The 24,176-nt window shown below is 45.3% G+C and overlaps 1 protein-coding gene across 2 annotated transcripts; it reads right to left on the bottom strand.

Moving 5' to 3' along the window:
• Positions 1-650: 650 nt before the first annotated feature.
• agap2 (ArfGAP with GTPase domain, ankyrin repeat and PH domain 2) lies at positions 651-23,332 on the bottom strand. 2 transcript variants are annotated; one of them, XM_041050739.1, is made up of 19 exons: positions 16,278-17,436; positions 12,868-12,926; positions 12,318-12,405; positions 11,979-12,064; positions 11,738-11,873; positions 10,352-10,486; positions 10,142-10,260; positions 8,932-9,078; positions 8,707-8,781; positions 8,255-8,359; positions 7,118-7,298; positions 6,172-6,297; positions 5,931-6,065; positions 5,531-5,590; positions 5,067-5,218; positions 4,821-4,911; positions 4,423-4,645; positions 3,197-3,476; positions 651-2,017 (listed from the first exon to the last, which is right to left on the bottom strand). In XM_041050739.1, the coding sequence occupies exons 1-19, from the start codon at positions 17,434-17,436 to the stop codon at positions 1,811-1,813; spliced, it is 3,564 nt and encodes a 1,187-aa protein (XP_040906673.1). In that variant the 3' UTR covers positions 651-1,810. The 2 variants fall into 2 exon arrangements, with proteins under 2 accessions (XP_040906673.1, XP_040906681.1); XM_041050747.1 differs by lacking the exons at positions 5,531-5,590; positions 16,278-17,436 and adding an exon at positions 22,975-23,332.
• Positions 23,333-24,176: the final 844 nt, after the last annotated feature.

Raw genomic sequence — 24,176 nt, 5'->3', positions numbered from 1 at the left:
GCGTTATGTGAATGTCGCTGGGTGATGTTATTTATATGTGTGTGTTAACATACTAGTTGTCAGGTGGACTGTGTTTAAGAGCTGGGACAGTGGAAATTAGCGGCAAATGGAGATATAGTGAAATCAGTACTGTTTATGTTATGTTTATTGACTATTAAGAGCCTTAATTTTTCATTCATTATACTTTGTTACTGTATTTCATAGAGAACCACATGATCTCCTTGCCTGCTGAGAGAGCAATAAAACCCCTGAATGCTCCATCACCTGCCTCGTCATTCGAATATAGCTATACAGGGAAGTTTAGGCCTTAAGTTGGTGTCCTGGCCGACACACCCGGTGTGAACTTGGTGAGAAAACCTGAACCAACGCCAGTAATCCCAGTGTCTCTACTACACACAGTCCAATCAGCACCGTCTCTGAAACAGATGTTGAGATATTTCACTGACTAAGTGAAAACTTTGACCTGTCGTTGGCGAAAGAGAGGAGGTCGAGGGATCGACAGTCTGCGGGATTCTTCAGGGTGAAACATGGATCTAAGTCAGTTTCATGTTGTTTCAGCTGATAGTTGTTGACATGTTTCATCTTAGAGACTGACACTGGGTCAAGACACAAAGACAAAAATAAAACACAACAAACAATCATAGAAAAGCTCATTTTAAAAAAGAAGTTTATTTTATTCCAGTAACCATTTCTTTTAGCTCATGAGGGATTCACACGATCCATAAAGTGTCAGAAGTAACAGTGACACCTGTAACCGCTTCATACTTCACTGTAAACTGATGGGAGAGACCTATACAACAGTAATGTGGGCATGACTAATGTCTCAGTTTTTACATAGCCCTCTGGCTATCATAAAAAAAAAAAAAAAAACTTTTAACAAATAGCCACATGTTCACATATGTAAAAGCATTTGTTTACTGGTTTATGCCTTCATGACATGTCGGAGAATAGGAAATTATAAAAGACAATGAAAAAACAAACTTGACATATTTTTAAAACCACCAGTAAGAAATCATTTACAAAATCGAGTCTGATTTTTCTGTTGTGTCTTCGTTTACAGAGCTGAACATTAAGTTTGTAGTATAGGTACATTTACAGTATATTAAAACGCCATATCTTTGACCTGTGAGAGTAACACTGACATATTTCATATTCCAAACCATTCACTTTTCTAGTCTAAGCAGAATTATCTCAGCTGATTCGTTTTATATATAAACTGACCTTTATACTGCTGCAACAGGCACACATATCTAACAACATGACATATTGTAGGTTTATGTTTTATTTGTAAAGCCCGAAGAAACAAAACGAAAAATAAAATAAAAATTTAAAAAATTTTGGTCCAGTCACAGCAAATCTGAATAAAAGCATCAGCCTCTCGACGTAATAATTCTCTCACAGCAGTGACCAAACAGTCGTCCGACACGTTTCGCTCTAAAACTTGTTGCTTTTCGTCATCATAGCTGGATTATTGCACTTCTTCTGGAGGAAGTGAAACAGAAGCAGATCGAGAGTCTGCTCTTAAATCACAGAAGACAGCTACAAGGTTCTACTTGAGTCATTTTGAAATGAGGTCAACAACAACACAGTATTTCAGCAATATATCTGTCACCAACAAATTGAATGGATATTGCTTTTAAGTTGTTTGATATGTTGTTCAGTCTTCAGAAGCATTATTTTTATCTTTAATACTATTATATAGTCCTGTCATTTTTCTTATCGTACACCGCTCTCCAAGGTCAGCTCTGCCCGTATCCCACAGGTTACTACGTTATCACCAGCTCCCGTGTGGTAGCATCTTCAGTCCATGCTACGACACCCGTTTCCTGGAGTTGTTTCGGCCCAGGCTGGCAGAGCTGGACCGGCGGGAGAGGACAGGCGTGGCAGTGGTGGGGGGCGAGTCGGCCTGACAGCCGTGCTGGAGCAAAATATCAATGCAGCCTTTGCTCCCGTTTCTTCTGGCTATCATCATGGCCGTCTGGCCTTGGTTATCTGTCGCTTTCATGTCGATTCCATACTGCAGGAGGGCGGGAAGATGGAAGAGAAAACAGGATATATGTTCAGTGAAAGCATATGTATAGATTAAATATTGATTACAGGTAGAACAGTGTGAAACTCGAACAACATGTGCTGCTGAGAACCATCAGAATCAAGTGCATTTCTAATGAAATCAAACTACACGTGAAGTACGGCAGCATCCGCGACGCTAAGTCGATTCTGACTTTGTCTGCAAGACTTAAGTATTAACTGAGAAAAGCAGGTAACTCTGGGGCCCTGAAGGTCTCAGGTTCACTGCACATCGATTGGTTTTGTTAATCTGATCAACTGCACACGTCGGGAAATTTGCATCTCTGAAATACAAACTGAACGAAGGCGAGGCCGACATCATGAGCGAATATTGTGTCTTGTAGAGTAGAAGGGCCCTGTGTCAGAATCTCAGTAATATTTAAGCTCATATCCTGTCACACACACGTGCACTGTGCTAAAGTTGTTTTGTTTGTTCAGACATGAAACAGCTTCAGAGCCATTTTTAACCAAAAAACAAAACATTGAACAAAAGCAGAACTAAAAGTCGCTCTAGTTGGTGTTTTCACCGAATCTAAATAGCGAAATCACAAAACCGTGGGTGTCTGGTAACAGGGTGAATTTTCACACATGATTGCATGAGTAAACAACCAAATCCTGGAGTTATTGTATGTATCTACTGTTACTATGCAGAGGAGGAAAAGGAGAGTGGAAGCTCCGGAGCGCCTGTCTCCTCAGTCGATGATCTGCTGAGTGTTTTATGGTGATTCACTTTGTTTGCAAACCCTCTCTCTCTCTTTTTATCTCCCTCTCTTTCAAACCCATTGGAAAGCTGACAACAAAACATTGATTTTTACTTTAATAAACGTTACAGAAAATGTCTGCACCCCGTCCTAACACTGATGCCAGTGACTCGGTATGTCCTTACTTTATGAATGAAATGTTCACCGATTACACTCACGACCCTGGTCTCACTTGGAAGTTAACTCTTTCAATTTTACAACCAAGAACTCAGAATGCGTAGAAGAGATACTGAACCTACTGAGTTTCACAGGAGTTCTTGCAAGACCATCTCAGTGTAATCGACATCCTACTTTACCATTTTTTTTTACTTTCACAGTAAACTCGGGGTGGACATGGAGGAATCAGAGGACAGTGAAAGGACACCCACCCAGACGAGCAGCTGGGTCATGACCACTTCTCCCAGCTGACAAGCAGCGTGCAGGGCCGTGCGCGGCTGCGAGGTCGACCCGGCCGGTTGAGCGTTGATCTGTTCCTTGGTGCTGTGGGCCAGGAGCAGCAGCAGTCTGGGCAGATCTCTCTCAGTCACTGCAGACAGCAGCCACACCGGCATACTGTCCTCCGACAGCTGGGACCCCAGGACCGGATCGAGAGGAGCCACAAAAGCCCGCTGTTCATACTTGGCTCGAATCCAGGACTCTCTTTCCTCACTAGTGAGACACACACACACACACACAGAGCAGACCTTGTCTATGAATAAGAAAATACACACGCATGAAAATATCAAGGTGATCAAAATGTGCAGCAGGAAGCGTTTCTCATTCACATTTTTTTTGCTGCCAGATGCTTCACATTCAGCAAAAGTGCAAATTTATAATATTCAAATTTAAAATCACACTTCTGAGTATGGAGAAGACGTCTTTCATGAACCATCGCTGTAAACCTCTCTAGATTCTGGTTTTAGGTAGTTTTTTGCAGAGAAAAGTTTCCTTTATGATACTCAGATGTCAGAGTTAGTTTTATGTAACTATAATAAGAATATAATTTTACTTGTTAAATGGTTAATGTGTAGTTGTATGTTTAGATAAGGACGTTTTTAGAGTCAGTTAATGTATTTGTCAACAATTAATAACTCATCTTGTGAAGCTATAACTGCTGTAAAAACAAGAATCAATGACGACCAATAATACAACAGTTAATATTCTGTATATGAAAATATAGGTTCATATTTGGCTTATTTGTATTTCTATTTGTTGAAGTATTCATTTATACACAGTCAGTGACAAATGAACAGACTCCATCCGCTGATGAGTTTGTGAATGACTTATACATTTGAATAAACTGTTCATAAATATTTTATAACCCACTCTTGGGACTTGTTCATGTCCGTAATCATATAATATTAAACATGATTACAGCTATCAAGTTATATTACAACTATGTGTTTTAATAATTCATGAACTGTTAAAGTTGTAATTGTTGACAAATGCATTAATCAACACTTTAAAATGTTCTTATGTCTTCTTGCAGTGTTGGTCAGGGGTTTATAAACCGCTCAGAGTTTCAGGTGTCGTGGACTGAGACCAGATGCTGCAGATCCATCAGTCTAACAGTCTGTGGTCCATTAAATGAGCGTGGAGATGAGGGTGAACCCACCGTGTTGCATTAGGCGTGGGTTTAGTTCTGCCCTGCGTGCAGCACTCCCAGATGCTGTTGGCCGTGTGGTTTCCAATGGCAGCCAGGACCTGTGTGAGCTCTCCGGGCCAGTCGTCCAGGTCCAGAGAGCGAACGCGAGACAGGTGAGTCCCCAGGTTCCGATGGATCCCTGAGCACTCGATGCAGATCAGCGCGCCCAGATTGAGACTGGCCCAGGTGGGATCTGCAGGAGAAGAGAGACCGGTTACCGGACGTGTGATCATAATGGACTTAGAGCAGAAGCAAGCAGCGTGTAAACCGTGACACCGCCGCAGGCTGTGGATGGAGCATGAAGGAAGAACGATCCTCCAGAGTAAATCTGCAGCCGGAGGGGAAGACGCAGATATTTCAGAACTCACTCGGTGCTTCGCAGTCCACGCACAGACTGTTGCCCTTGGCGTTGCGGATGGCCTGAAGCGCTACGGCCTCACTCTGACTGCTCCTACGTGCCTGCACAGTCACACACAAACACAAACACACACACTTTTTTTTCTCCAAACAGAAAAAAAGACATTCTTCTAACTGAGAAGTCACATGTTCACATACGACCCCATCACTCATGGTAAAAGGCTGATGGAGAAAATGTGTTTTCAGGAATTTTATACCTTGTTTCTGCCGCTCTCACAGGACTGCAGACTCGCCAGGATCTGGCTCTCTATGGCCGAAACCCAGGAGTCCCTGTCCTCCTGGCTCTGAGCCTCAAAGTGCCACGTCTGCCCAGTAGACGACACGATGATAAAGTCTGCGTTCTCCTCCTCTGCAAAGGAAACAACAGACTCAACTGAGATCTGCAACGAGGGCGACTAATTTACTGCGGATTACTGTTACTGTGGCTGTTATGACTGTTCAGTCAGAAAACAAATGCAAATGACGCACAACAGCAGTTTGATGGACGGTGAAAACAGAAAAATCTTGTTATTACAATGAAAACAAGTCAAACGAGCAACCGAGGTTTGGGATGTAGGAAACGTGTGTCAGGCACAACGAGGAGGAAAACAGGCAGAGGATGTTTGTGTTGCATGCAGATCTGAGCACAAGCTGATTCAGCTCCATCACCCTCACTCGTTACCTGTCTTATTAATGTTTCTCAAGCTACCAAAGCTCTTTAATTTCCACATTTTGCGTTTGGCTGCAGAGGCGAGAGATAAAGGCACAGGAGAAAAGGAAAAAAGAGAAACAGAGAAGGACAAGCACAAGTGTTAAGAGAAACATTCAGAGAAAGACAAACACCTTCGCTAATTCTTACAGAAGAGACAGAGGGACGAGATAAAGGCATCAGAAAAAGGAAAACTGCGTAGGAACGTGAATAATGTGATTATGAAAAACCTCTAAAACATAATTTAAAGTTTCATTTCTGTGCATTTAATCGGTTTTCTAGTTATTCTTTATTTTGTACTTATGTTTGTTGTTGTTTCTTATGTTTATTCTGAAAAGCTAAAGCTGAAACTTGAATCTCTGCGTGTTGTTACCTTCAGCCTGTCCAACGGCTGCATCTCCTTTCTGATTCATGCTCTTCTTCCTCCTGTTCTTCTTCCTGTCGCTCATGGGAGACGACTGTCCCGGATCTTTTCCAGCAAAAGGACTGGCTGTCGCTTCAAGGGCATCTGGCATTTGGTGCAAAAACACTGAATCATATAAACGTCGTAGCAGAGCCAAGTGTTTCCGACCTGGTGCTAATGACTGAGCGGTTTCATTTCCTGCAGTACGTACCAACACTTTGTGCTTTGGTGGACAGTGAGGACGGGCAGCGCTGAAGTCCTCTCTCTCCACCTTGAGGGGACAAACCGCCAGACCGATCGTCAACCATTGACCGAGTGCCTGGACACAACAGAGGACCTGACAGAAGAGAGGACGCAGAGGAAGACGGTAAATTTACATCATACTCTGAAGTTTCTGTTCCAGGCTGGAAGAAAAAAATATTTTAGGATGAGACACAGCTGGATGGTAAAGACACTTATTGTTCAGTTGGACATGTCCACAAACCGTGATGCTGTAACACTGGCTCATCTGTCTCCTGGACATACTGTAGCTGTTCATTGGGAAAACAGATCAGTGGCTGTGAAAGACTCATTTCATTTACTGTACTTTGTAGTTTTTCTTAAACGTCTCCTTGGTAATGTGAGTTTATTTTTCCAAACAACAACAATAAACACTTTAAACGGATGAATCTGATTCAAAAAGCTCAAACCTAACACTGAACTGATCCTCTGAGCATGTATTGGCTGTTAAGCCTATTTCAAACATCGGTGAGCCGCACTGTTGCCGCACTCATTGACATGTTTCTTATCACCTTGAACACACACACACACACACTGTGGTTTACTGTGGTTCAAAGCCACACACACCGTCCATAGCACCAAATGTGAATTAACCCGCGGCTAAAAAAAGTCCCCAACAGGTGAAGTGTTTATTCAGGCTTGAGTTACGTTTGCTAAAAACTACAGTTGTTTCATGACTTTACTGAACATTTAAACGTGAAACTCCATTTTTAAAGATGAAGCTGATGAAATCAGAAAGTGCTGAAAAAAATGTTTTGTTTTGTTTTTTTGTCCCATCATGTGATTTGTTTACAGAGAGAAAAGTTCAGAGTAACACCACCTCAGACCCTCAGTGTCCAGTATACAGGCTGTGTTTACATGCACACATGTAAACGTACCTGTATTGGTGCTGTCAGCTGTTGTAGGATCCTTACTCAGCCCGTTAACTCCAGGTACAGCGCCGGGGGGGACAGGTGAGGGGCCCGCAGGAGCGACGGCTCTCGGAGGACGTTTCCCAGGAACTTTAACCGTCACACGAAGCAGGTCAATTTCTTTCCCGTGGATGTTCTGCATGTAGTCCTGGAACCCACCAAACGTTGCACGTTAGAAACTTTCACCAGGCATCTCGATGACCTTTGTATGAAGTGGTGAAGGATGGTCACACCTTCCTCCTCTCACAAAACTGAATTCATGTGAGGTCATTATCACTAAAACGTTTCAAATCCTGTCCAGTTCATGCAGTTTCATTAGTTTTAAGCCAAAGCTGACGAAGAATGAGGCCAATTCATTAGAAAAACAACTGTTTGAATAAATAAATTATAGTGAAAAGAAGTCAGAACACTTAGAGACAGACTCCGTCCTCCTCAGCTTTCTCCCTGGGTTTTGTTGCTCTACCTGCTGCTTTAAAAACCTGGGGACAGACATGGTCGTAGTTTTCACTTTTTTTCTTCTTTACAAACTCCTGTGTGAGTTTTTCGGTGTGTTTGGGATCATTGTCATGTTGGAAAGTGCCAGACTTGGCAGGAGAGGAACTTTCTAAGGGAGTCAGCCTTGAGAGTCTGAGTCTTTCATTCACATCTTTGGGTAAACAAACTATAAATGTCATCTCTGATCAGTGGCGATGTTCAGACAGGGAGTTTTGGTTTTGGAGCGGGTTAAACGTGCATCACTCCATGCACCATTGTTTGGAGGGAGATTGTCACAACAGCTGCTGCTGTTTGCTGAAAGTGAGGCTCGCTTTTTGAATTGCTGTTTGTTTTTCTTTAACGCAGACGAGAGTTTTTATTCAGCAGAGCAGAAAACTCAGTAACTGTACAAATGTTAAATCACTTCAACTGTTTTCTGCAGGAAAAAAAAAAATCAATACTAAGCAAAAGTTTCAAAGCAATTATGGGGCTGTTTAAGACAAATGGGGCCTGTATTGAAAGCACTGATGCTGAAAGTGGAGTTAAAAAGCTGCAGATATTCTCTCCACAGTGAAAACTCTGTCGTTTTCTGATGCTTCTCTGTGTTTTACTGCTGTGGTGTTCTCTTACATTGGAGCTGGAGTGGTAAGACAGCGTGCCGTTGTTGGACAGGGTGACGTATTTCTTCTTCCACTCCTTATTCAGAGAGCTGCCACTTCTCTTCCACAGGATGCTCTGTCAAAAAACAACAACCAAGGTCTGTGCACCCACAACAATCTGCCTAAATTTAGAGCCAGCACAACAGAGACAATCGCTTCAAAGTGTGGCAGCGCCACTGGAAGCACTTGCACAATATTAATAGAACAACCTTAAGAGAGGTTGAGAATGATGAAATGAGATTTTTTTTTTGTGTCGCTTATGTAAGAAGAAATAAATAGACAAGTGTATTTTTGTTCCCACCTTCTCGCTGAAGAGGGAATTGGCACATATTAATGCGCTGCGAGCAAACTGAAGCATGTAAATACGCACTGCATTGAAAATTCAGTCTATTTATTTTGTGCTGTTTGTAATGTTAACCAAACCTGTTTGATGGGGACGCCCCGCACGCTGCTCAGGTCTCCCTTAGGATCACCGGCTTTCTTGTCCGTGTCCCGGTTCTGAAACAAACCCAGCAGCCGACACAAGTGTTTACAAGAGCGGAGGGTTTCAGCAGAGAGAGTCAGAGGAAGCTGGATGGAGTGAAATGACGGCGAGAGATGACAGGAAACCAAAAGGTGTGAGACACCATGCACGTGGCGTCAACTGACCTTGAAGAGGGAGGGTCGTCTGGGGATGTTTTTCAGCGCACGTGAGTTGCATCCCCCCTCTCCCTGTGCGACCCGCAGCTCTCTGTGACCCACCACAGGGGTGCCGGGGAGGGAGCAGGAGTAGCCAGTACTGGGGCCATTACTGGCCTGAGAGGAGGAGGAGGAGTGGAGGGGGAGGACGGTGGGGTCAGGAGGTCAGGATGCAGAGCGGGGGCGGGGATGAGGATGGAGGCGTGAGGGAAGAGATGGCGAGAGTGAGAATGGGTTGACACACGAAACGGGTCGAACAGATTCAGAAAAAGTGGGCGATGATCGACAGCATGAATCTTTCAGTCGCTCATCGTGAACGAGGGGAATGTGATTCTCATGGAGCTGAGATGGATGTAGTGGTGAAGTGATGAACAGTCTCGGAGACGGCGTTTAAAATTAGGTTTCAGTTTGATGGATGATTTTAACTTTATAATGTATGCGACTCTTCCTCCGGTGAATCCTTAACCAGTAAAACTGCCCAGACAGAACACGTTCTTAGTTTTACTCGTATTTTTTTTCAGTGGAATACATTTTCAGAGTCTGTGTATTTGATTCATCAGTATTGAAATAGGCTACGGGTGAACTGGCGCTGCTACTGAAGCTCTGTGGAGGTGAGAAGAAATGCTCAGTGTCCTATTTCTGTCTGGTCTTATGTAATATCTGTCTGGACTGCAGGAGGATTGTGTTTATCCAAACAGAATAACAGCTACTGAAAAAGTTTCACGCCTGATTGTAGAGGTGTTCAGTGCCATCATTTCACTTCTGAAACTGGAAACTGATCAAAGAAGAAGAAGGACTTTTCATCCTGTAGATGAAACTTCTTTCAGTTTCTTGTTTGGCTGTTGTTGATGCAACTGCTCTGCAATCAGTACGACTTCAATGATAATGATCAGTTTCTGTTCACACTGTAATTAACTGGTCTGCGTTCTGTTCAGAGGTGTTTCTATTATTCTGACCTCCTCGTGTTTGTAAATAGGGAGCAGAAAGAAACCCTCCCCATTTACACAAAAACTGAACATTATAAACCTGGTAACAGAAGATTTTATGGCCGGGCTGTTGTATTGAATTGAATTGCACTGGACTGCACAGGTGAACCTGACAAAGTGGCTCTGAGTGTATAACAATGTCTTGGGAAGACACGGAAATAAGAACTAACTGTGGCTGGTCGTGGGTTCGGTACCTGGCCAGGGAGCGATGCTGATCCAGGTGTGGAAACTCCAGAGTGACTGGGCGAGTTGGGGAGAGACTTGCAGGCCTGCAGCGCCGCCTGCTTCTTCTGAGCCACGATCTTCTGAGCGGCTGGAAAACGCACAGCAGCCGTTAAACCATGAAACATATCTGCAGCATATGTCACATGTCTGTCACCAGGTGTCAACCTGGGTGAACTCACCCTCTGAAAACACTCGATCAACGTTGAAGCCATAGGTGGCGCAGGTCTCGTAAAACAGCGAGTGACGCACATCAATACACAACTTCCTGGCTCTCTGATCCTCGATCACACGGGGGTTGGTGCTACTGATTTTATCTGGGGGGGAAAAAAAAATAATTGATCTGTGATTAGAAAACTCCAAACTATGACAGAACAGCACCACAGAGACTCTGCACAGTACCAAAGACTGCAAATCACAAGTTGTGAGGCCAAACTTAAATTATCAAGCTGGTCTGGATAAAGTGAGTGAGTCCTGACTGAATCTCAATCTGTGATTCATGACAAAGAGAAACAGAAATGAGCAGTTTGATTTGGAGACAACAGGAAAAACAGTTTTTACTTTATCCTTTGTAATCTGAGATCTCACAATAAGTTGTATTACATAGACTTTTTCTTTTTCTTTCGCTCTTAAATCCGTGTAATTAGATTCCTTTGCAGTGAGTTCAGTTGACTGAGTGTCCTATGGATCATTTACGTAATTCAAATTAAGTTATTAGAAGTTACATTTTCCCAGAGCTCCGTCTTTGCTCTCGTTTAAAGAAAAAAGTCACATGATGGAGGTCGTCGTGTGTCAGATTCTTCTCTCTGGTCCAAATTAAAACAATGCCAACCCTGATAATGAAGACAGATCTGGACTTCTCACAGTTACTGCGCCCTTGAGTCACAGAGGTGATAATGAGGAACAGTGCTCCTGGACTGACTGTGAGTGCTGACAGATGGAGTTTGACACAAGTAAATGGTCCCATTTAAAAAAAGATTAAAAATGAGTTTAGTTACTTAGAGTAAATTTAAAAATGTAAAGTAACCGGTTACTCAGGAAATGAAGGTAACTCAAAGTTCTCGAAAAGAAAAACTTATCCATGACATTTGTTGCCTCTGGACTGGAGCACTGTAATTCTTTATTATCAAGACGTGCCTGTAATGCTGCAGCACGAATACTGACAGGAACTGGAAAAAGAGATCATATTTCTCCCATTGTAGCTTCTCTGCTTTGGCTCCCTGTAAAATCCTTCTCCTCCATTATATCTGAAAGGCTTCGCACTGTCCTGCGGACTGTCCTCGCAGCCTTATTTCTGGTTCCCAGAGAACAATGGGAGGCGGAACCTTCAGGTGTCCTCTCCTGTGACTCCAGCTCCCAGTTTGGGTTCGGGAAGTAGCCGCCCTCTCTACAGTTAAGCTTAGGCTTATAATACAATATTTGAAGCTCTTGATCTTACTCTTTATTATCATTATTTTGTGCTGTGTAAATAAAACTGAACTGAGATTACAGTGCAGGCCTGCAGGTAGTCTGTACCTCTGACAGTCCCAGAGTGTGTGAGTGCACGTGGGTGGGATTCGTGTGCTGACCTTGGGTGCCGACCACTATGACGGGGATGTCTGTGCGGAATTCGCTGAGCTGGCTGTAGAGCTGGTAGAGCTCCTGGAAACTGGCCTCGTTCTCCAGACTGAAGACCAGGATCACAGCGTCAACCCAGCTGCTGAACTGAAGGGGAGGTGGGGGACGTTAGTGTGGGCCTGATGGATGATGAAGTCCACACATAGTACAGTTTTGCATACTAACTGCTCACACACACACACAAAGAAGCACCTGTGCATCAGGTGGTCCAGCTTCCTCTCGGATCAGTAATAGATGACTCTGTCCATCCACCAGCACTTCCTTTTTATACCTGCCACCTGACAAGGACAATGACAGACAAGTTACTCAGCAGCTGGTGGCAGCGTGACAGACACAGGATGAGGCCATTTCACACTGAATATGCTCAGACGTCTCTCTGCACCGTTCAAATATAATCAAATACGAGACCCAGCGAGTAAGAAGCCGAAGATATTTTTTAGATTTATCGATATTTATGAACCAAAAACAAATTTTATATTAATATCAAAGTAGCTGAGGGACACGCAGAGAAGACATTTGTCTGTTTCTTACCATCAGGCTTCTCAAGTGCAACATAACTGCCTGTAATGTATTTGTTCACCAGCGCTGACTTTCCGCTTTTCAGACTTCCCAAAATGCCCTGAGAGAAGAAGGAAGGAAACACTTCATGAAACTCGTTCAGGGTCAGCGTGCGTGCATGATCACAGCATAGTGTGTCAGGTCTAACACGCAGACTGAATTAAAACACTTTCAATACAGAAACTCTTAGTTCCTCCATCAAATATGTTTTTGTTCCTATTATTACGCTCAGTCCGTCTGTCAGCAGATTTTAATTTTCTGATATGAGACTGCTGCATTATTTTTACAGTCACAGGTGGAAGTTTTCTGAATATTTACTTTTGTAAAAATACCAGACTATAAAAAATATTATTTTATTTAAGTTAACGTCCTGAGTTTGAGATTATACTTAAGTAAAAGTATTCTGCTTAAGACAATCTTGTTATTATAAAAGTGTGGGGGGTGAGCTGAACTTTATCCTCTCACTGTTCAGCCAATGTAGTGTGTACTGCAGTGACGGGTCACTGGTACACCTTTGCCTCACCAGTCTTAGCTCTGGGATGGATCTGGTCAGGGTCCACTCCTGGCTGTTGGAAATATTTACTGGAGAGAGAGGGACAGACAGACAGGGACAGACAGTCAGCGAGGCAGAGATTCATCATTGTGATCATGCACAGTAAAAGGGCAGCCGTCATAAGGGCCAGTGAGAGAGCAATGAATCACATAGCTGCTGCGTGACTGGTCGCTATGAGCACACGCGTGTGGCCTCGCAGGTCGTCTTAATGAATATAACCTTTCAGTCACAACAGGGGTGGGGAGGTGCAGCAAGGTGCAGCTGCATCACTCGTTATCCACTTTGCTCCCCACGTGCTGCAAATGACGAGCAGCTGTGTGTTGAGGCTTTCACTAGACGGTTCAGGTCAGCCGCCACTCAAAGACGCCCGAGTCTCTCTGCACTAAAACAGAGCTGCAGCCGATCAGTATTACTGATGATTGGTTTGAAGCATGGAAAAGAATAAAACAAACTAAAAACAGCATGTAAAAGTGAGAAGGTGTTAGCCACAAAGCCGAGTAATGACACAGGACCAAAACAACAGAAGTTAAAATAACTTGGTGGTCAAGGTGGCCCTGACCACTGTGGAAATATGTTCGCTCATCTATCCGCTTTCCATTTCATTAAAAAAAAAATATATATATTTTTAAAAACTGTAATCGTTTCCAAAGGTGTCATCTCATCTGGTCAGTTGTTATGAACAATTTTTTCCATGAGCTGATGAAAAGTCTGAGATGAGAAGTCAAACAATTTTGCCGGATGAAAAACTGTGACTTGTTGGGTGAGACACCGCATGAACAGTCCCACAGACACACACAGTCCCACAGACACACACAGTCCCACCAACACACACACAGTCCCACAGACACACACATGCACATGCTGTACAGTGGCTGGGCTGCACACAGCTGTGCCAACATCCCTGCTGGGCAGGAGAGGTGGCATGCCCCCAGAGTGATGTGACGCTCACAACCAGACACCCAGCTGCAGCTTCAGAGGGACGAGAATAGACATAAAGCGAGAGTCTGAAGAGACTAAAAGAGACAGAAATAACACATACACTCAGTGGCCACTTTATTAGGAACATAAATCGAACTGTTTTAGAGAGGTGTGACAGTTTTGGAGGATGAGGGGTGTTTCTCTTATATATTTCTACCCTCACTGATATAAATGGAGTGGACAAAATAATAGAAGCACTTCTCATTTTAACCCAGATCAGCTGAGCCTGAGGGCAACGTCATTGGTTTTGCAGGTAACTGATCATAAATCAACGTATTGGACAAAGTTGAACTTTTGACCTCGTCGTGGCACCAGATGAAAACTCAGGGGAGCAGCCTATTTGTTAAAAATTCACACTGAGGAGGGAAATGAATGTCTGGACCACATTTTAGAACAATCTATCCAGTTGTTTTAGAGACATTTCACCAAAATCATGACTGGTGAACCTGATACTGGCACCAGAGGAAACATCAGGGGACCACTAGAGTCAATAGGACACATCATCTGGGGACCATGACTCTCTGTGCAACATTCAGTGCCAACCCGTACATCAGTTGTTGAGATATTTCAGTTTGGACAGAACAATGTCAGCTGCTAGCAGGGCTAAAAGCAAATTCAGAGGCCGTATATCAGGAAATACAGAAGGGGGAAAAGGTTCTGGTCGACTACTCCGACAGATTTAATGTCCGACTTTGTCCCTGTGAATATGTGATGTGTCCTTCAAAGACAGATGATGATTAAACTCGAGCCAGGGTGCAAATCTACGGAGCGTCCAGGCCAGCGCTGCACAGATGCAGCCGGTAATGATGTGCTTCACGCGAGAAAAAAGGGGCTTACATACGAGCTGCCGCTGCAGGCACCTCCCTGGGAAAAAGGGCAACTCCTACCACACAAACAGATCCACACACACACACACACACTTTGTCCATTTTGTCTGTCTTTCTGAGTCAAAGCTGTCTTTATGGTCTGCTGCTGGTGTTGCCAAAAGTGATCAGACAGCGTGATCCCTCTGCTGCTTCGACACACACATTTCTACAGAAAGCCAATTATCTACAGTCCCAGCTCCAAACCAATCATGTGTGATTCACGACAACCCTCGTATGTCGCCTGGAGCTCACATCCAAAACTGCCAATTTACAAACTTAATTCTTTTTTTTGGGTGGTGGGCGGGGCCATGTGTCAACACGCAGGACACGCACACGCAATAACATACATGTGCAAAAACACACACTGAACACACCACGCCTCCATCACCTCCTCCATCCCTCCGTTTCATCGGGCTCTGCCTCTGTAGCAGCAGCAGCAGCAGTCCTGCCGGTTGCCATGGCAACACTTCCTCCTGCCCTAAGTGTGTGTGTGTGTGTGCGTATGTCTGTGTGTGTGTGTGTATGAGTGCGTGCAGTCGGCGGGGCTAGTCTCACTACTTGAGTGAATCCACAGTGTGCATGTGTAACAGCGGTGTGAATACACAATGAGTGAATGAATACATAACACACACACTCACGCTCACTCACTCCCACAGGCTGACACTCACTCTCTCTGTGAGCACACATGTTTGTGAAAGAGATGCACTGTTGAACGCTGCAGCCGTCGACACACAGCATGGGGTGGTGGTGCGCGGGGGGGCGTGCAGCGACTCACAACCACCAGTCCTGCAGTGAATCTTAAAATGCCTCGTGGATTCTGTTGACACGAAATTAAGTTGGATGCTTGACGGAGACAAAGACGAGTGTGAGGGGAGGGAGGAAAATCCTCCGTGTAGTGTGGCGGAACATGTGGTGGGTGGAAAATCAAAGACAGGATTAGAAATGTTCTTGAGCCACGTTTCCCTTTTCGACAAATATCGCCTCGCGTCTTCCCCCCCTTTTCCAACCGCTCAGGCTTCATGGAAATCAAAATCAACCAGAGCGGTGCAATCCATCTGTGATCGCGCCACCAGCTCCGCTCCCCTTTGGCTTCATTATGAGATTTAAACCCATGCTGGGAATGATGCTTAAGTGTGTGTGTGTGAGCGCAGAGATTACCCCTCCAGCGGTGTGAAATCGGCCCAGAGCTCTGAGGGGAATTAGATTAAGACTGTCCAAGATGATTCTATTGTCCGTTCCCACATCAAAGAACTTCGTCTGTCATCAGTTTGCAGTCGCACATGGCTTCAGGAAGATGTTTGTCGGCACGTGACAGCATCAAAGCCTGTGAATATATTCTGTGTGGGGTTCTTTAAAAAGATCAGCCCCACCCAACCCCACCCCGACTCATTTTACATGGATGCCTGTGCACACAGGAAGTGGCTCCTCTCTGATGACTGTCGTGGGTGTAGCCGACATGAAGGCTGGATTTAGGGTTCAAGAGGTGACAGTGATGGTGTGTGTGTGTGTGTGTGTGTTGGTTGTGTGACCTCCTACCTTCCTCCTCACTGGAGTCTCTCTGTATATAGACAGGAGGAGCTGTGGCGGATGACCCCGCTGCCCCCGAGCTGCTCTTTGTGAAAATGCCACTGATGAATTTGAGCATCTTCCTGTCTTTGGCGGAGCCTCGTTGGCCCTGCTGTGTCTGCTGGGCGTCCCTGGCCAGCCCCAGGTCTTCAGAGAGGCTGTTCAGGTCACTGTTATCCAGCGTGCGGCTTTTACCTTTGCGCGCCGGCTTTGGGACCTGTGTGGCAGGTGCGGGCAGGGAGGTCGAGCCTGTCTTTAGTCTCTCTTTCCTGGGGATGTCTCTCATCACTGCAGCCATGCCACCTCCAATCTCTAGAGGTATTCCAGCCTGCGCCTCGTCCCGCAGGTCCCTCCATCCTTCGGGCCTGCTCGCCTCGGCCCAGGAGGCCCTGCAGGGGCCTGGAGACCGCGTCGGCATGCGGCAGTCCTTGCGGTCGAGGCTCTGGGCTGAGGTAGGACTGCGCTCTCTTCCGTCCCTGGAGTCGCGGCCGCGAGTGGCCACGCTGCTGTGAGACTTCAGCAGACTCACAGGCCGTTGCCCCGCTGGACGGATAGGGAGGCTGGTCCTGGTTGGGGTGCGGCTGGGCTCGACACACACCTCGGTTGGAGGTGTTGTGGTGTGAGTTGGAGACCAGCATTGCTTTGCCTCTGGCGTAGGAAGCATCTTCTCGACTCTTGTTAAGTCTGTCTCCGCAGACTTTGCCTTCTGAATGGTTGCTCTCTCAGCAGGTGAGGGGATTGGCAGGTTGCACGGTGGCTTCTCACCTCCTTTACTCGGGACATCAACAGCGGCAGGTAGCTTATCTTTCACAGGGCTGCGGGGTTTGCTCGCTCCATCTTTGAGTTCATCGTTTAACTTCCCCCCCTTCACAACAGCAGCATCCTCAGCTCTTTGTGGTTGTCCTAAAACCACTCCAGCTCCATTCTCAGCCTGTGCAGGAGCTTCACCTTCAGCCTCCACTCTGGCCCCGGCCTCCTCCCTGGCCCTTCCTGCTGACCCGGCCTCCGCCTCCTTCCCCTGGGTGCTGTTCTTGGCCTCCCCTCCATTCTCCTCCACAGCCTCTACCTTGACCAGGGTGAGGGAGATGAGGTAGGTGGTGCGTTGCTGCAGGGCGCCGCCTCCGCTCATGTGGTCAGGCTTCAGTAGACGCACAGTAGATGAATGAAACCAGACAGAGCGACATGAACAACTGACAGTTTGCCAGTGTGTTGGGACGTGAGAGAATCTGACGGCACGACAGAGACAAAAAACTTACACAGAGGGAGATTAAGTTTCTCCTCGGAAGACACAACAGCAGAGGGGCTGTTGGTTTCATCCATCCCCCAAATCCCTGGTTCTTTGTTTCGGATTTTTGTTGATGTCAGTCACGGATTTCTTCGTTGGCTGTAATTTTAATTTCTCTGGCATACAGAAAAGAAATCCACTCCTTGCTGACAACCTTCAGCACAGTGTCTTTTGTTCCTAGAAAACACCCAATTAAAAAAAATCTATCCACTGCACATGTATGCAGCTACTGAGACAAATAAATCTTCATTATGGTGCCTCATTCCTGATGGTAATTATTTACATGACCTTTTTTTTTAACGTGCAGCAGCCCCATCTTATATGTTGCTCAGTCCATCCTCTTCACTCAGAGCAAAAAAAAAATCTTGATTCAGTTCAGAATAACAACTGCCCCGCATCGTACGTCACAATACTGTGATGAACGGCAGCTGGGAAGTGAAAAGGTGAAGTCTTTCAAAAATTCATCAGTGTCACCCTAAAGCAGCATGGCACAGTACGCCCAGAGCTGTGTGCAGTCCGGTCCGGATCATGGGCTCTCACTGCAAGCCACACATGTGTGTTGACAGCGGCATCCATTCAGAGAGCGCGGCGGCAGGAAGGCAGGCAGCCTCACGGAGACGCACAGGAAGGACACTGATGAGGGATGAAGGAGATCGGGAGGAGAAGCCAACAGAAGCCCTGGCGCATATCTGGAGATGCATGACCGAGTCAGGGCGCGTCCGGCCATCACGCCCCTCTCGCTGTCTCCCGGGCCGCCTGCGTCCTCCGAGCGCATCAGGCGTTGAGCATGACAACACGGCGGAGGAAGAGGAGGAGGAGGAGGAGGAGGAGGCGCCAAGGCGAGTCACTGCTCAAACGGCTCCCCGACTGCCTCTGAAGCTTTCCGATAGAGACACCGTCGCACAGGTTCAACGGGTCCAGAGCACATCGCACACGCACACACACACATACACACTCCCTCACACACACACATGCACAGCTCTTCTCTCTCACACGCTCTGCGTTTCTCTCTCCTGCGTTAACAGACACGCTGATAGGAATCTCCAATGTCCCTCCCTCTACATGCCCCTCCTTGTTCCAATAGGAAATCCATACAATGCAGAAGGATCCTGCTTCTCTTCTTTCCCCTTCCCTCCTTTATTTTCTCTCCCTCTCTCTCTCTCCGTTTCTCTGCTCCTCTCAGACTGTGCAGAGTCCCCGCTCTTTATTGCTCATCCCTCCCACCCCGTCTCCCTCCCCTCCATCTTTCTCCCTGCGTGCCGGAGAGAGGAGGGTGAGGAGGGGGGGGGGGGGTGAGGCAGCGAGTAACGGCTGGTGGCAAAGCAGCCGTGCACACACAACCTGCTGAAAGATGGGAGACCGCAGGAGGAGAGATCAGTGGCAGGGACAGGAAAGAAGAGGCAGGGTCAGTCAGGAATGACAGTCACAGAAAAAAGGACAGAACAAGGACAGATGCATGTTTGTGGAGGAAAGAGAAAGAAATTCAGGCAGGGTGTGTTTTCCAAGTGTCTGTTCACTGTCTCATTTCTACAGCTGCCAGAATAGTTTCATCAGGATCATCCATCTGTCTTCAGCTGTCTATTTGTGTGTGTGTGTGTGTGTGTGTGTGTGTGTGTGTGTGTGTGTGTGTGTGTGTGTGTGTGTGTGTGTGTGTGTGTGTGTGGCTCTGTGTGGCTCCTCCTCAGTAGGAGGCTTGGCTTGTTTGTTGCTAAGGTGTTACAATCTTCCTGGCTCTGGTGGCACAATCATCTCCTCCATGTCCTTCCTCCTCCTCCTCCACCTCCTCCTCCTCCTCCTTCGGTACATTCTGTATTGCAATCGCTCCCAGGGTCTCTGTATCAAAATGGTGTTCCTGTGAGCGTGTGTTTGACTGTGAGTGTGTGTGAGTGCGTGTGTGAGTGAAAGAGGTTTCCTGTGAGTGTATTGATCTGTAGTCTATTGCCTACTACGGCATGTGTTCATTAGCAGAAGTGGGTAAGCTCTGGACTCACAGCATGAACCAAGCAATAGTGTGAGAGGACGAGAACATAATGGACATCAATAGCTGGACAACAGAAGGCAAAATAAATTAAAGGCATATATTAACAGTTTTGTGTAAATGACACAAAACCCCTTTAAATGCAGCATAGAAGATGTTCTACATCATGAACTATGTGAAGAGGTGTTTTCTTCTGTACTAAAATCTGTAGTAAATCATCTGTTAACTAAGATCCGTTCGCGCCAGGAAATGTGCAGGAAGTACAGAACATTACTAATACAAATGGGACGGTTACTTTCAGTTTCTTTTCTCGTCTACAAAACATCAGAACATTGTAAAAAAATATATATATCCATCACACTTTCCCAGAGCCAAACTCAATGTCTTCAGCTCTGTCTTCAGAAAATTCTCACAGTCAAGAAGCTGAAACCATAAAATGTTTGGAGTCTTTTTCGTTAGAATTTACAGAAACGATTAATCGATTTTCAGAACAGCTTCCAGTTAATCTTCTAGCGATTGACTCATCGACTACTGACTAATTCTAAACAGACAAAAATTACAATGTAAGCGAAAGTGCAAGAGGAACTGCTGCAATTACTCTGTGTGCAACTACAGAAACACTGCAGCAAACACGATTACACATCCATCACTGGAATTATCACTGGGTGTAATTTCATGTTAATTACTCTCTGATTAAAAAAAAAAATCCTTGATGTGAAATCAGAGGATGCCTCTCCCCACAGTGCTGCACTCTCAGCCTCCCACCATCATCCCATAATACACGATCTGACTGTCCACCTGCTCAGCCCGCTTCCCCCTCCCTTCCACAGTCAGTGAGAGGGCAATAACTACTCACACTGAATACAAAAGACCTCTGACAACCGCCTTTGGCTGAAGGGGAAAACGCACGACCTGAGAGGAACGACGACCGTAGCCACAGAGGAACACTCTGAACAAAGCCTCCGACAAGAGGAGCTGCTTTAAAAACACACACTTTCAAGAGGGTGACGTTACGCATGTGTAAAAATCCCTTTTTAACAAGTGCAGAGAGGACATGACATGCCCGTGTGGGTTCAAGCGCACGTAAAGTTGCTGCAGTTCGCTGTGCTGTGACGTGAATCTAATTATTGTGAAATAGACACCCACACATATAATGCAGAAAATAAGGTTGTCTTCCTGTGGACACTTTTCAGAAAAACCCACCCTGTCTCACATGCATGCATATGGGCAAAGCTGCCCACAACACACACACACACACACACACTGACACCCATGGGCGGGTGCTGTCAGATGGACAATGGCCAAGGGCAGTGGTCATGCTGGGTGATTTTTCATTTCTCCTTCACTGTGAGCTGTCCTCTCTGTATTTCCCCTCTCAATCTCTCATTCTGCTGCCGTGCTGCAGTGCACACTAAACCGGTCAGAGTCACATTTAAATGTCTTCATTTAGCTCCCAGTAGCATCTCACCCCTTCTCCACCTCTCTCCATCTCTTTCTCTCTCTCTCTCTCTCTCTCTCTCTCTCTCTCTCTCTCTCTCTCTCTCTCTCTCTCTCTCTCTCTCTCTCTCTTTTTTTTTTTCTTGCAGCCTTTCCTTGGCACGCAGTCAGTCGACCACATCCCACTCACTTATTAAGTCCAAAAGAGAGGTGGCTCTTTTAGCACCAGTGAACCCTGCGCTCACAGATCCCAGGCCCCACAGAGGATTCATGTTCTTTCATCCTCACTCCACCAGCCTAATTATATATATATATTTTAAAAATTTTCAGTTGAATGTTTTCATACGTTGGGGGATTGTCTCTCAGAGCGTGTCAGAATCTGCCAGATCCTACAAAGACCTCACAGCTCACCAAAACCCATCGGGGAGCTGAATGTCCTTTAATTCACAAACAGTGGAGTGAGTGTAGCAGGCTGATGAACAAAGTGATGAAATGAAAAGCTACGGTGGTAAGTTTGTCAGGTTTCTGCTCCACCCAGTTCGAACTCACCGGTGGTGGAAAGTAACTGGGAGCATTTTTTCAGGGTCTTCACTGGATTACATCTAATTCATGCTGCTCTACACTTCTACTCCACTAGATTTCGTTCTTTACCTTCTATAGTTTGTTCTGTAGTTTTGCAAACAAAACGTGATCAACTTAGTAAACATGATGCATTATTAGAAATTAAAAGTATTCCTTAAGAACAAAGAATTCCCACACAACTGTGCACAACTCCAGTTTGCGTTGTGCTGTGATTTATGCAGTGATGGATGAAGTATTGAGATCTTTTACTTCAGTTAAAGTAGCCATACCTTAATATAAAAATATTCTACCTTAAGCATGAGTCCTGCTTTTGATGAAAGTCGGGAACCACTGCTTTAATATTTAACACCATGTTAAACACTAAATGCTTTTTAATGTGAAATCTAAACCTAAAAAATATGTTAACTACAGTTTTTGATAAATGTAGAGGATTGAAGAATACAATATGTCTCTATGAAATGTGAGTATGAATATAAAGTTGCATAATTCTGTTGTGTGCATGAAATAAAAAAAAAACATAGAATCTCACAGGATCTTCAGGGCTCCACAATTTGAAAGGCCCATTTTGAGCACATTTTTGCTGGAACATGTGACACAAATGCAGCCGGCACGTTTGCAGGCAGAATCTCACACTGTGATACTATGACTTTTACTTAAGTAAAGGATCTGAGATCTGAGATCTGAGCACTTCCTCCCCTCACCTACGCTTCTTTGACGCAAAAAGTTTCAGATAAGACGGATGGTTTAACAGTAACGCTCACATTCACGAGGAAAGGTAGGAAGTAAAGATATGGGGAAATGATGTAAAACTGATCAGCTTCACATGTAAAGGCTCTGTTTGTCTGAAAGGAAGTGGCTTTGAGGGCAGTTGCAGATTGGCAGACAGGAAGTAGGCCGCACAGCAGGTTCCATTCTGCTGCCATGGCAATGGCTGCTGAGGGATGTTACCATTGGCCGCCCGTGTCCAGAGGCCGACTGATAAATAAATGCCACCACACAGCAGCCGCCAAGAGGTCAGTTTTTGACCTCAGAGTGAAATGAGAGTGAAAATGAGCATCGACTGAGGAGCTCTTCCCTGAAAAGACACACCGACAGGCACAGGAAGCGCAGAGGAAGATATCAATCACCTACACTGTTATGTTCCCCCACACCCCGTGCCTGATGTTGACGAGAAGGGCGAACAAAATTACAGTGAAACTTAATCTGCCGTTACAGTTTGCTACATATTTTTCCTGTTTATCATATCAAGAAACCTGTGAAAGTGAGCATCCTGAAAGTCAGACCATGCACCTAATTCTGAGAAGTACTTAAGTACACAGGTAATCAAATTCAACAAACCGAAGTCAGTCGCAAAGAGCCAACAAGCTTGAGAAAGAGGAGCTCACCTTGAATACTGTGGAGATAAACTTTGAGGCCTGAGCGCAGCTGCTGATCCTCGACCCTTTCAATCTGCTTGTAAAGTCTGTTGATGACACTCTGGAGAGACTCATGCCTCCTGATCTCTGCCTTTATTGCAGTGGAGCTCGCCGACTTACTGTTGCTGTTCATCCTGACACATGGATCTGTTGTAAACCGAAGCCAAAATGCTCGCTTCAGCCCATTTGAACTCCTGGCTGTTTGTTCCACAAGATGAACACGAACTTAAGCCACAGAGGCAGCAGAAAAAGAAGCGGCAGTGGAGAGGGTGTCTCTCTCTCTCACTCGCTCTCTCGCTCTAGACCACAAAAAGTCAGCTCACAGTGATGTGTGTCTCAGTTTCCTCTGCAGGTTTGAGCTGAGCTGAATTCACTTCCTTATTTTAAACCATGCTCTTCACCGTACGGCAGCTCTGACTGCTGCGGTTATCACTCACTGAAAAGATGTCTGAGAACCCCTCATACCTCACACGACTGCTCCTGGTAAAGGAAAAGTAAACTAAAAGCACAACAATCTGTGGCACGGTTGTGACAGTTGATGTGTTTTAGAGTCATGTTGACTCTAGATTAAAGGACAGTCTGTTTTTCCTTGTGCTGACAGGTGAATATCCACTGCTGGCAGACATGTTGGCCTCACAGAGAGGCTCACGTGTGATTTCTGCAGCAGGTTAATTTGCACCATCTCCTGATCGCTGACCCGTATTTACAGTCATCAGTACACATGGTGAAATGCACCAAAAGTGTGAGTATTCCTGTGGAAGCCCAGTATGGATGTTAAATGATGTTTTTTATCTATCAATACTACGTATTCAGCAGGTATTAGTGGGTATCAGGTTGTGTTCTACTTGAGTATTTGCATTTTCTGCAGCTTCATGCTTCTAATCCCCTAAATTTCAGCGGGAAGAATTACTCCACTGCATTTATCTGAGAACTACAGTGGCTGGTCAAGTCAAGTCAAACTTCATTTTTATAGGCCTATTTCACAAATCACAAGTTTGCTTAATTACCTCACACGGGTCAGACCAGATAAGCTCATAAAATACGATATATTGTTAATTATTAAACCAGTGCATCCCAGATTTTTTTGACTTGTGACCCCTCACAAAAAAATCGGTGTCTTTGGGGCCTTCTGTCGACCTTCAGACGTCTGTGAGTTGTCATCAGTTCCACCA

Source organism: Toxotes jaculatrix, chromosome 2 (assembly GCF_017976425.1).
Source record: "Toxotes jaculatrix isolate fToxJac2 chromosome 2, fToxJac2.pri, whole genome shotgun sequence".
NCBI lineage: Eukaryota > Metazoa > Chordata > Actinopteri > Toxotidae > Toxotes > Toxotes jaculatrix.
The sequence above is the reverse complement of the archived record's forward strand: the minus strand, read 5'-3'. Positions and strand labels throughout refer to the sequence as shown.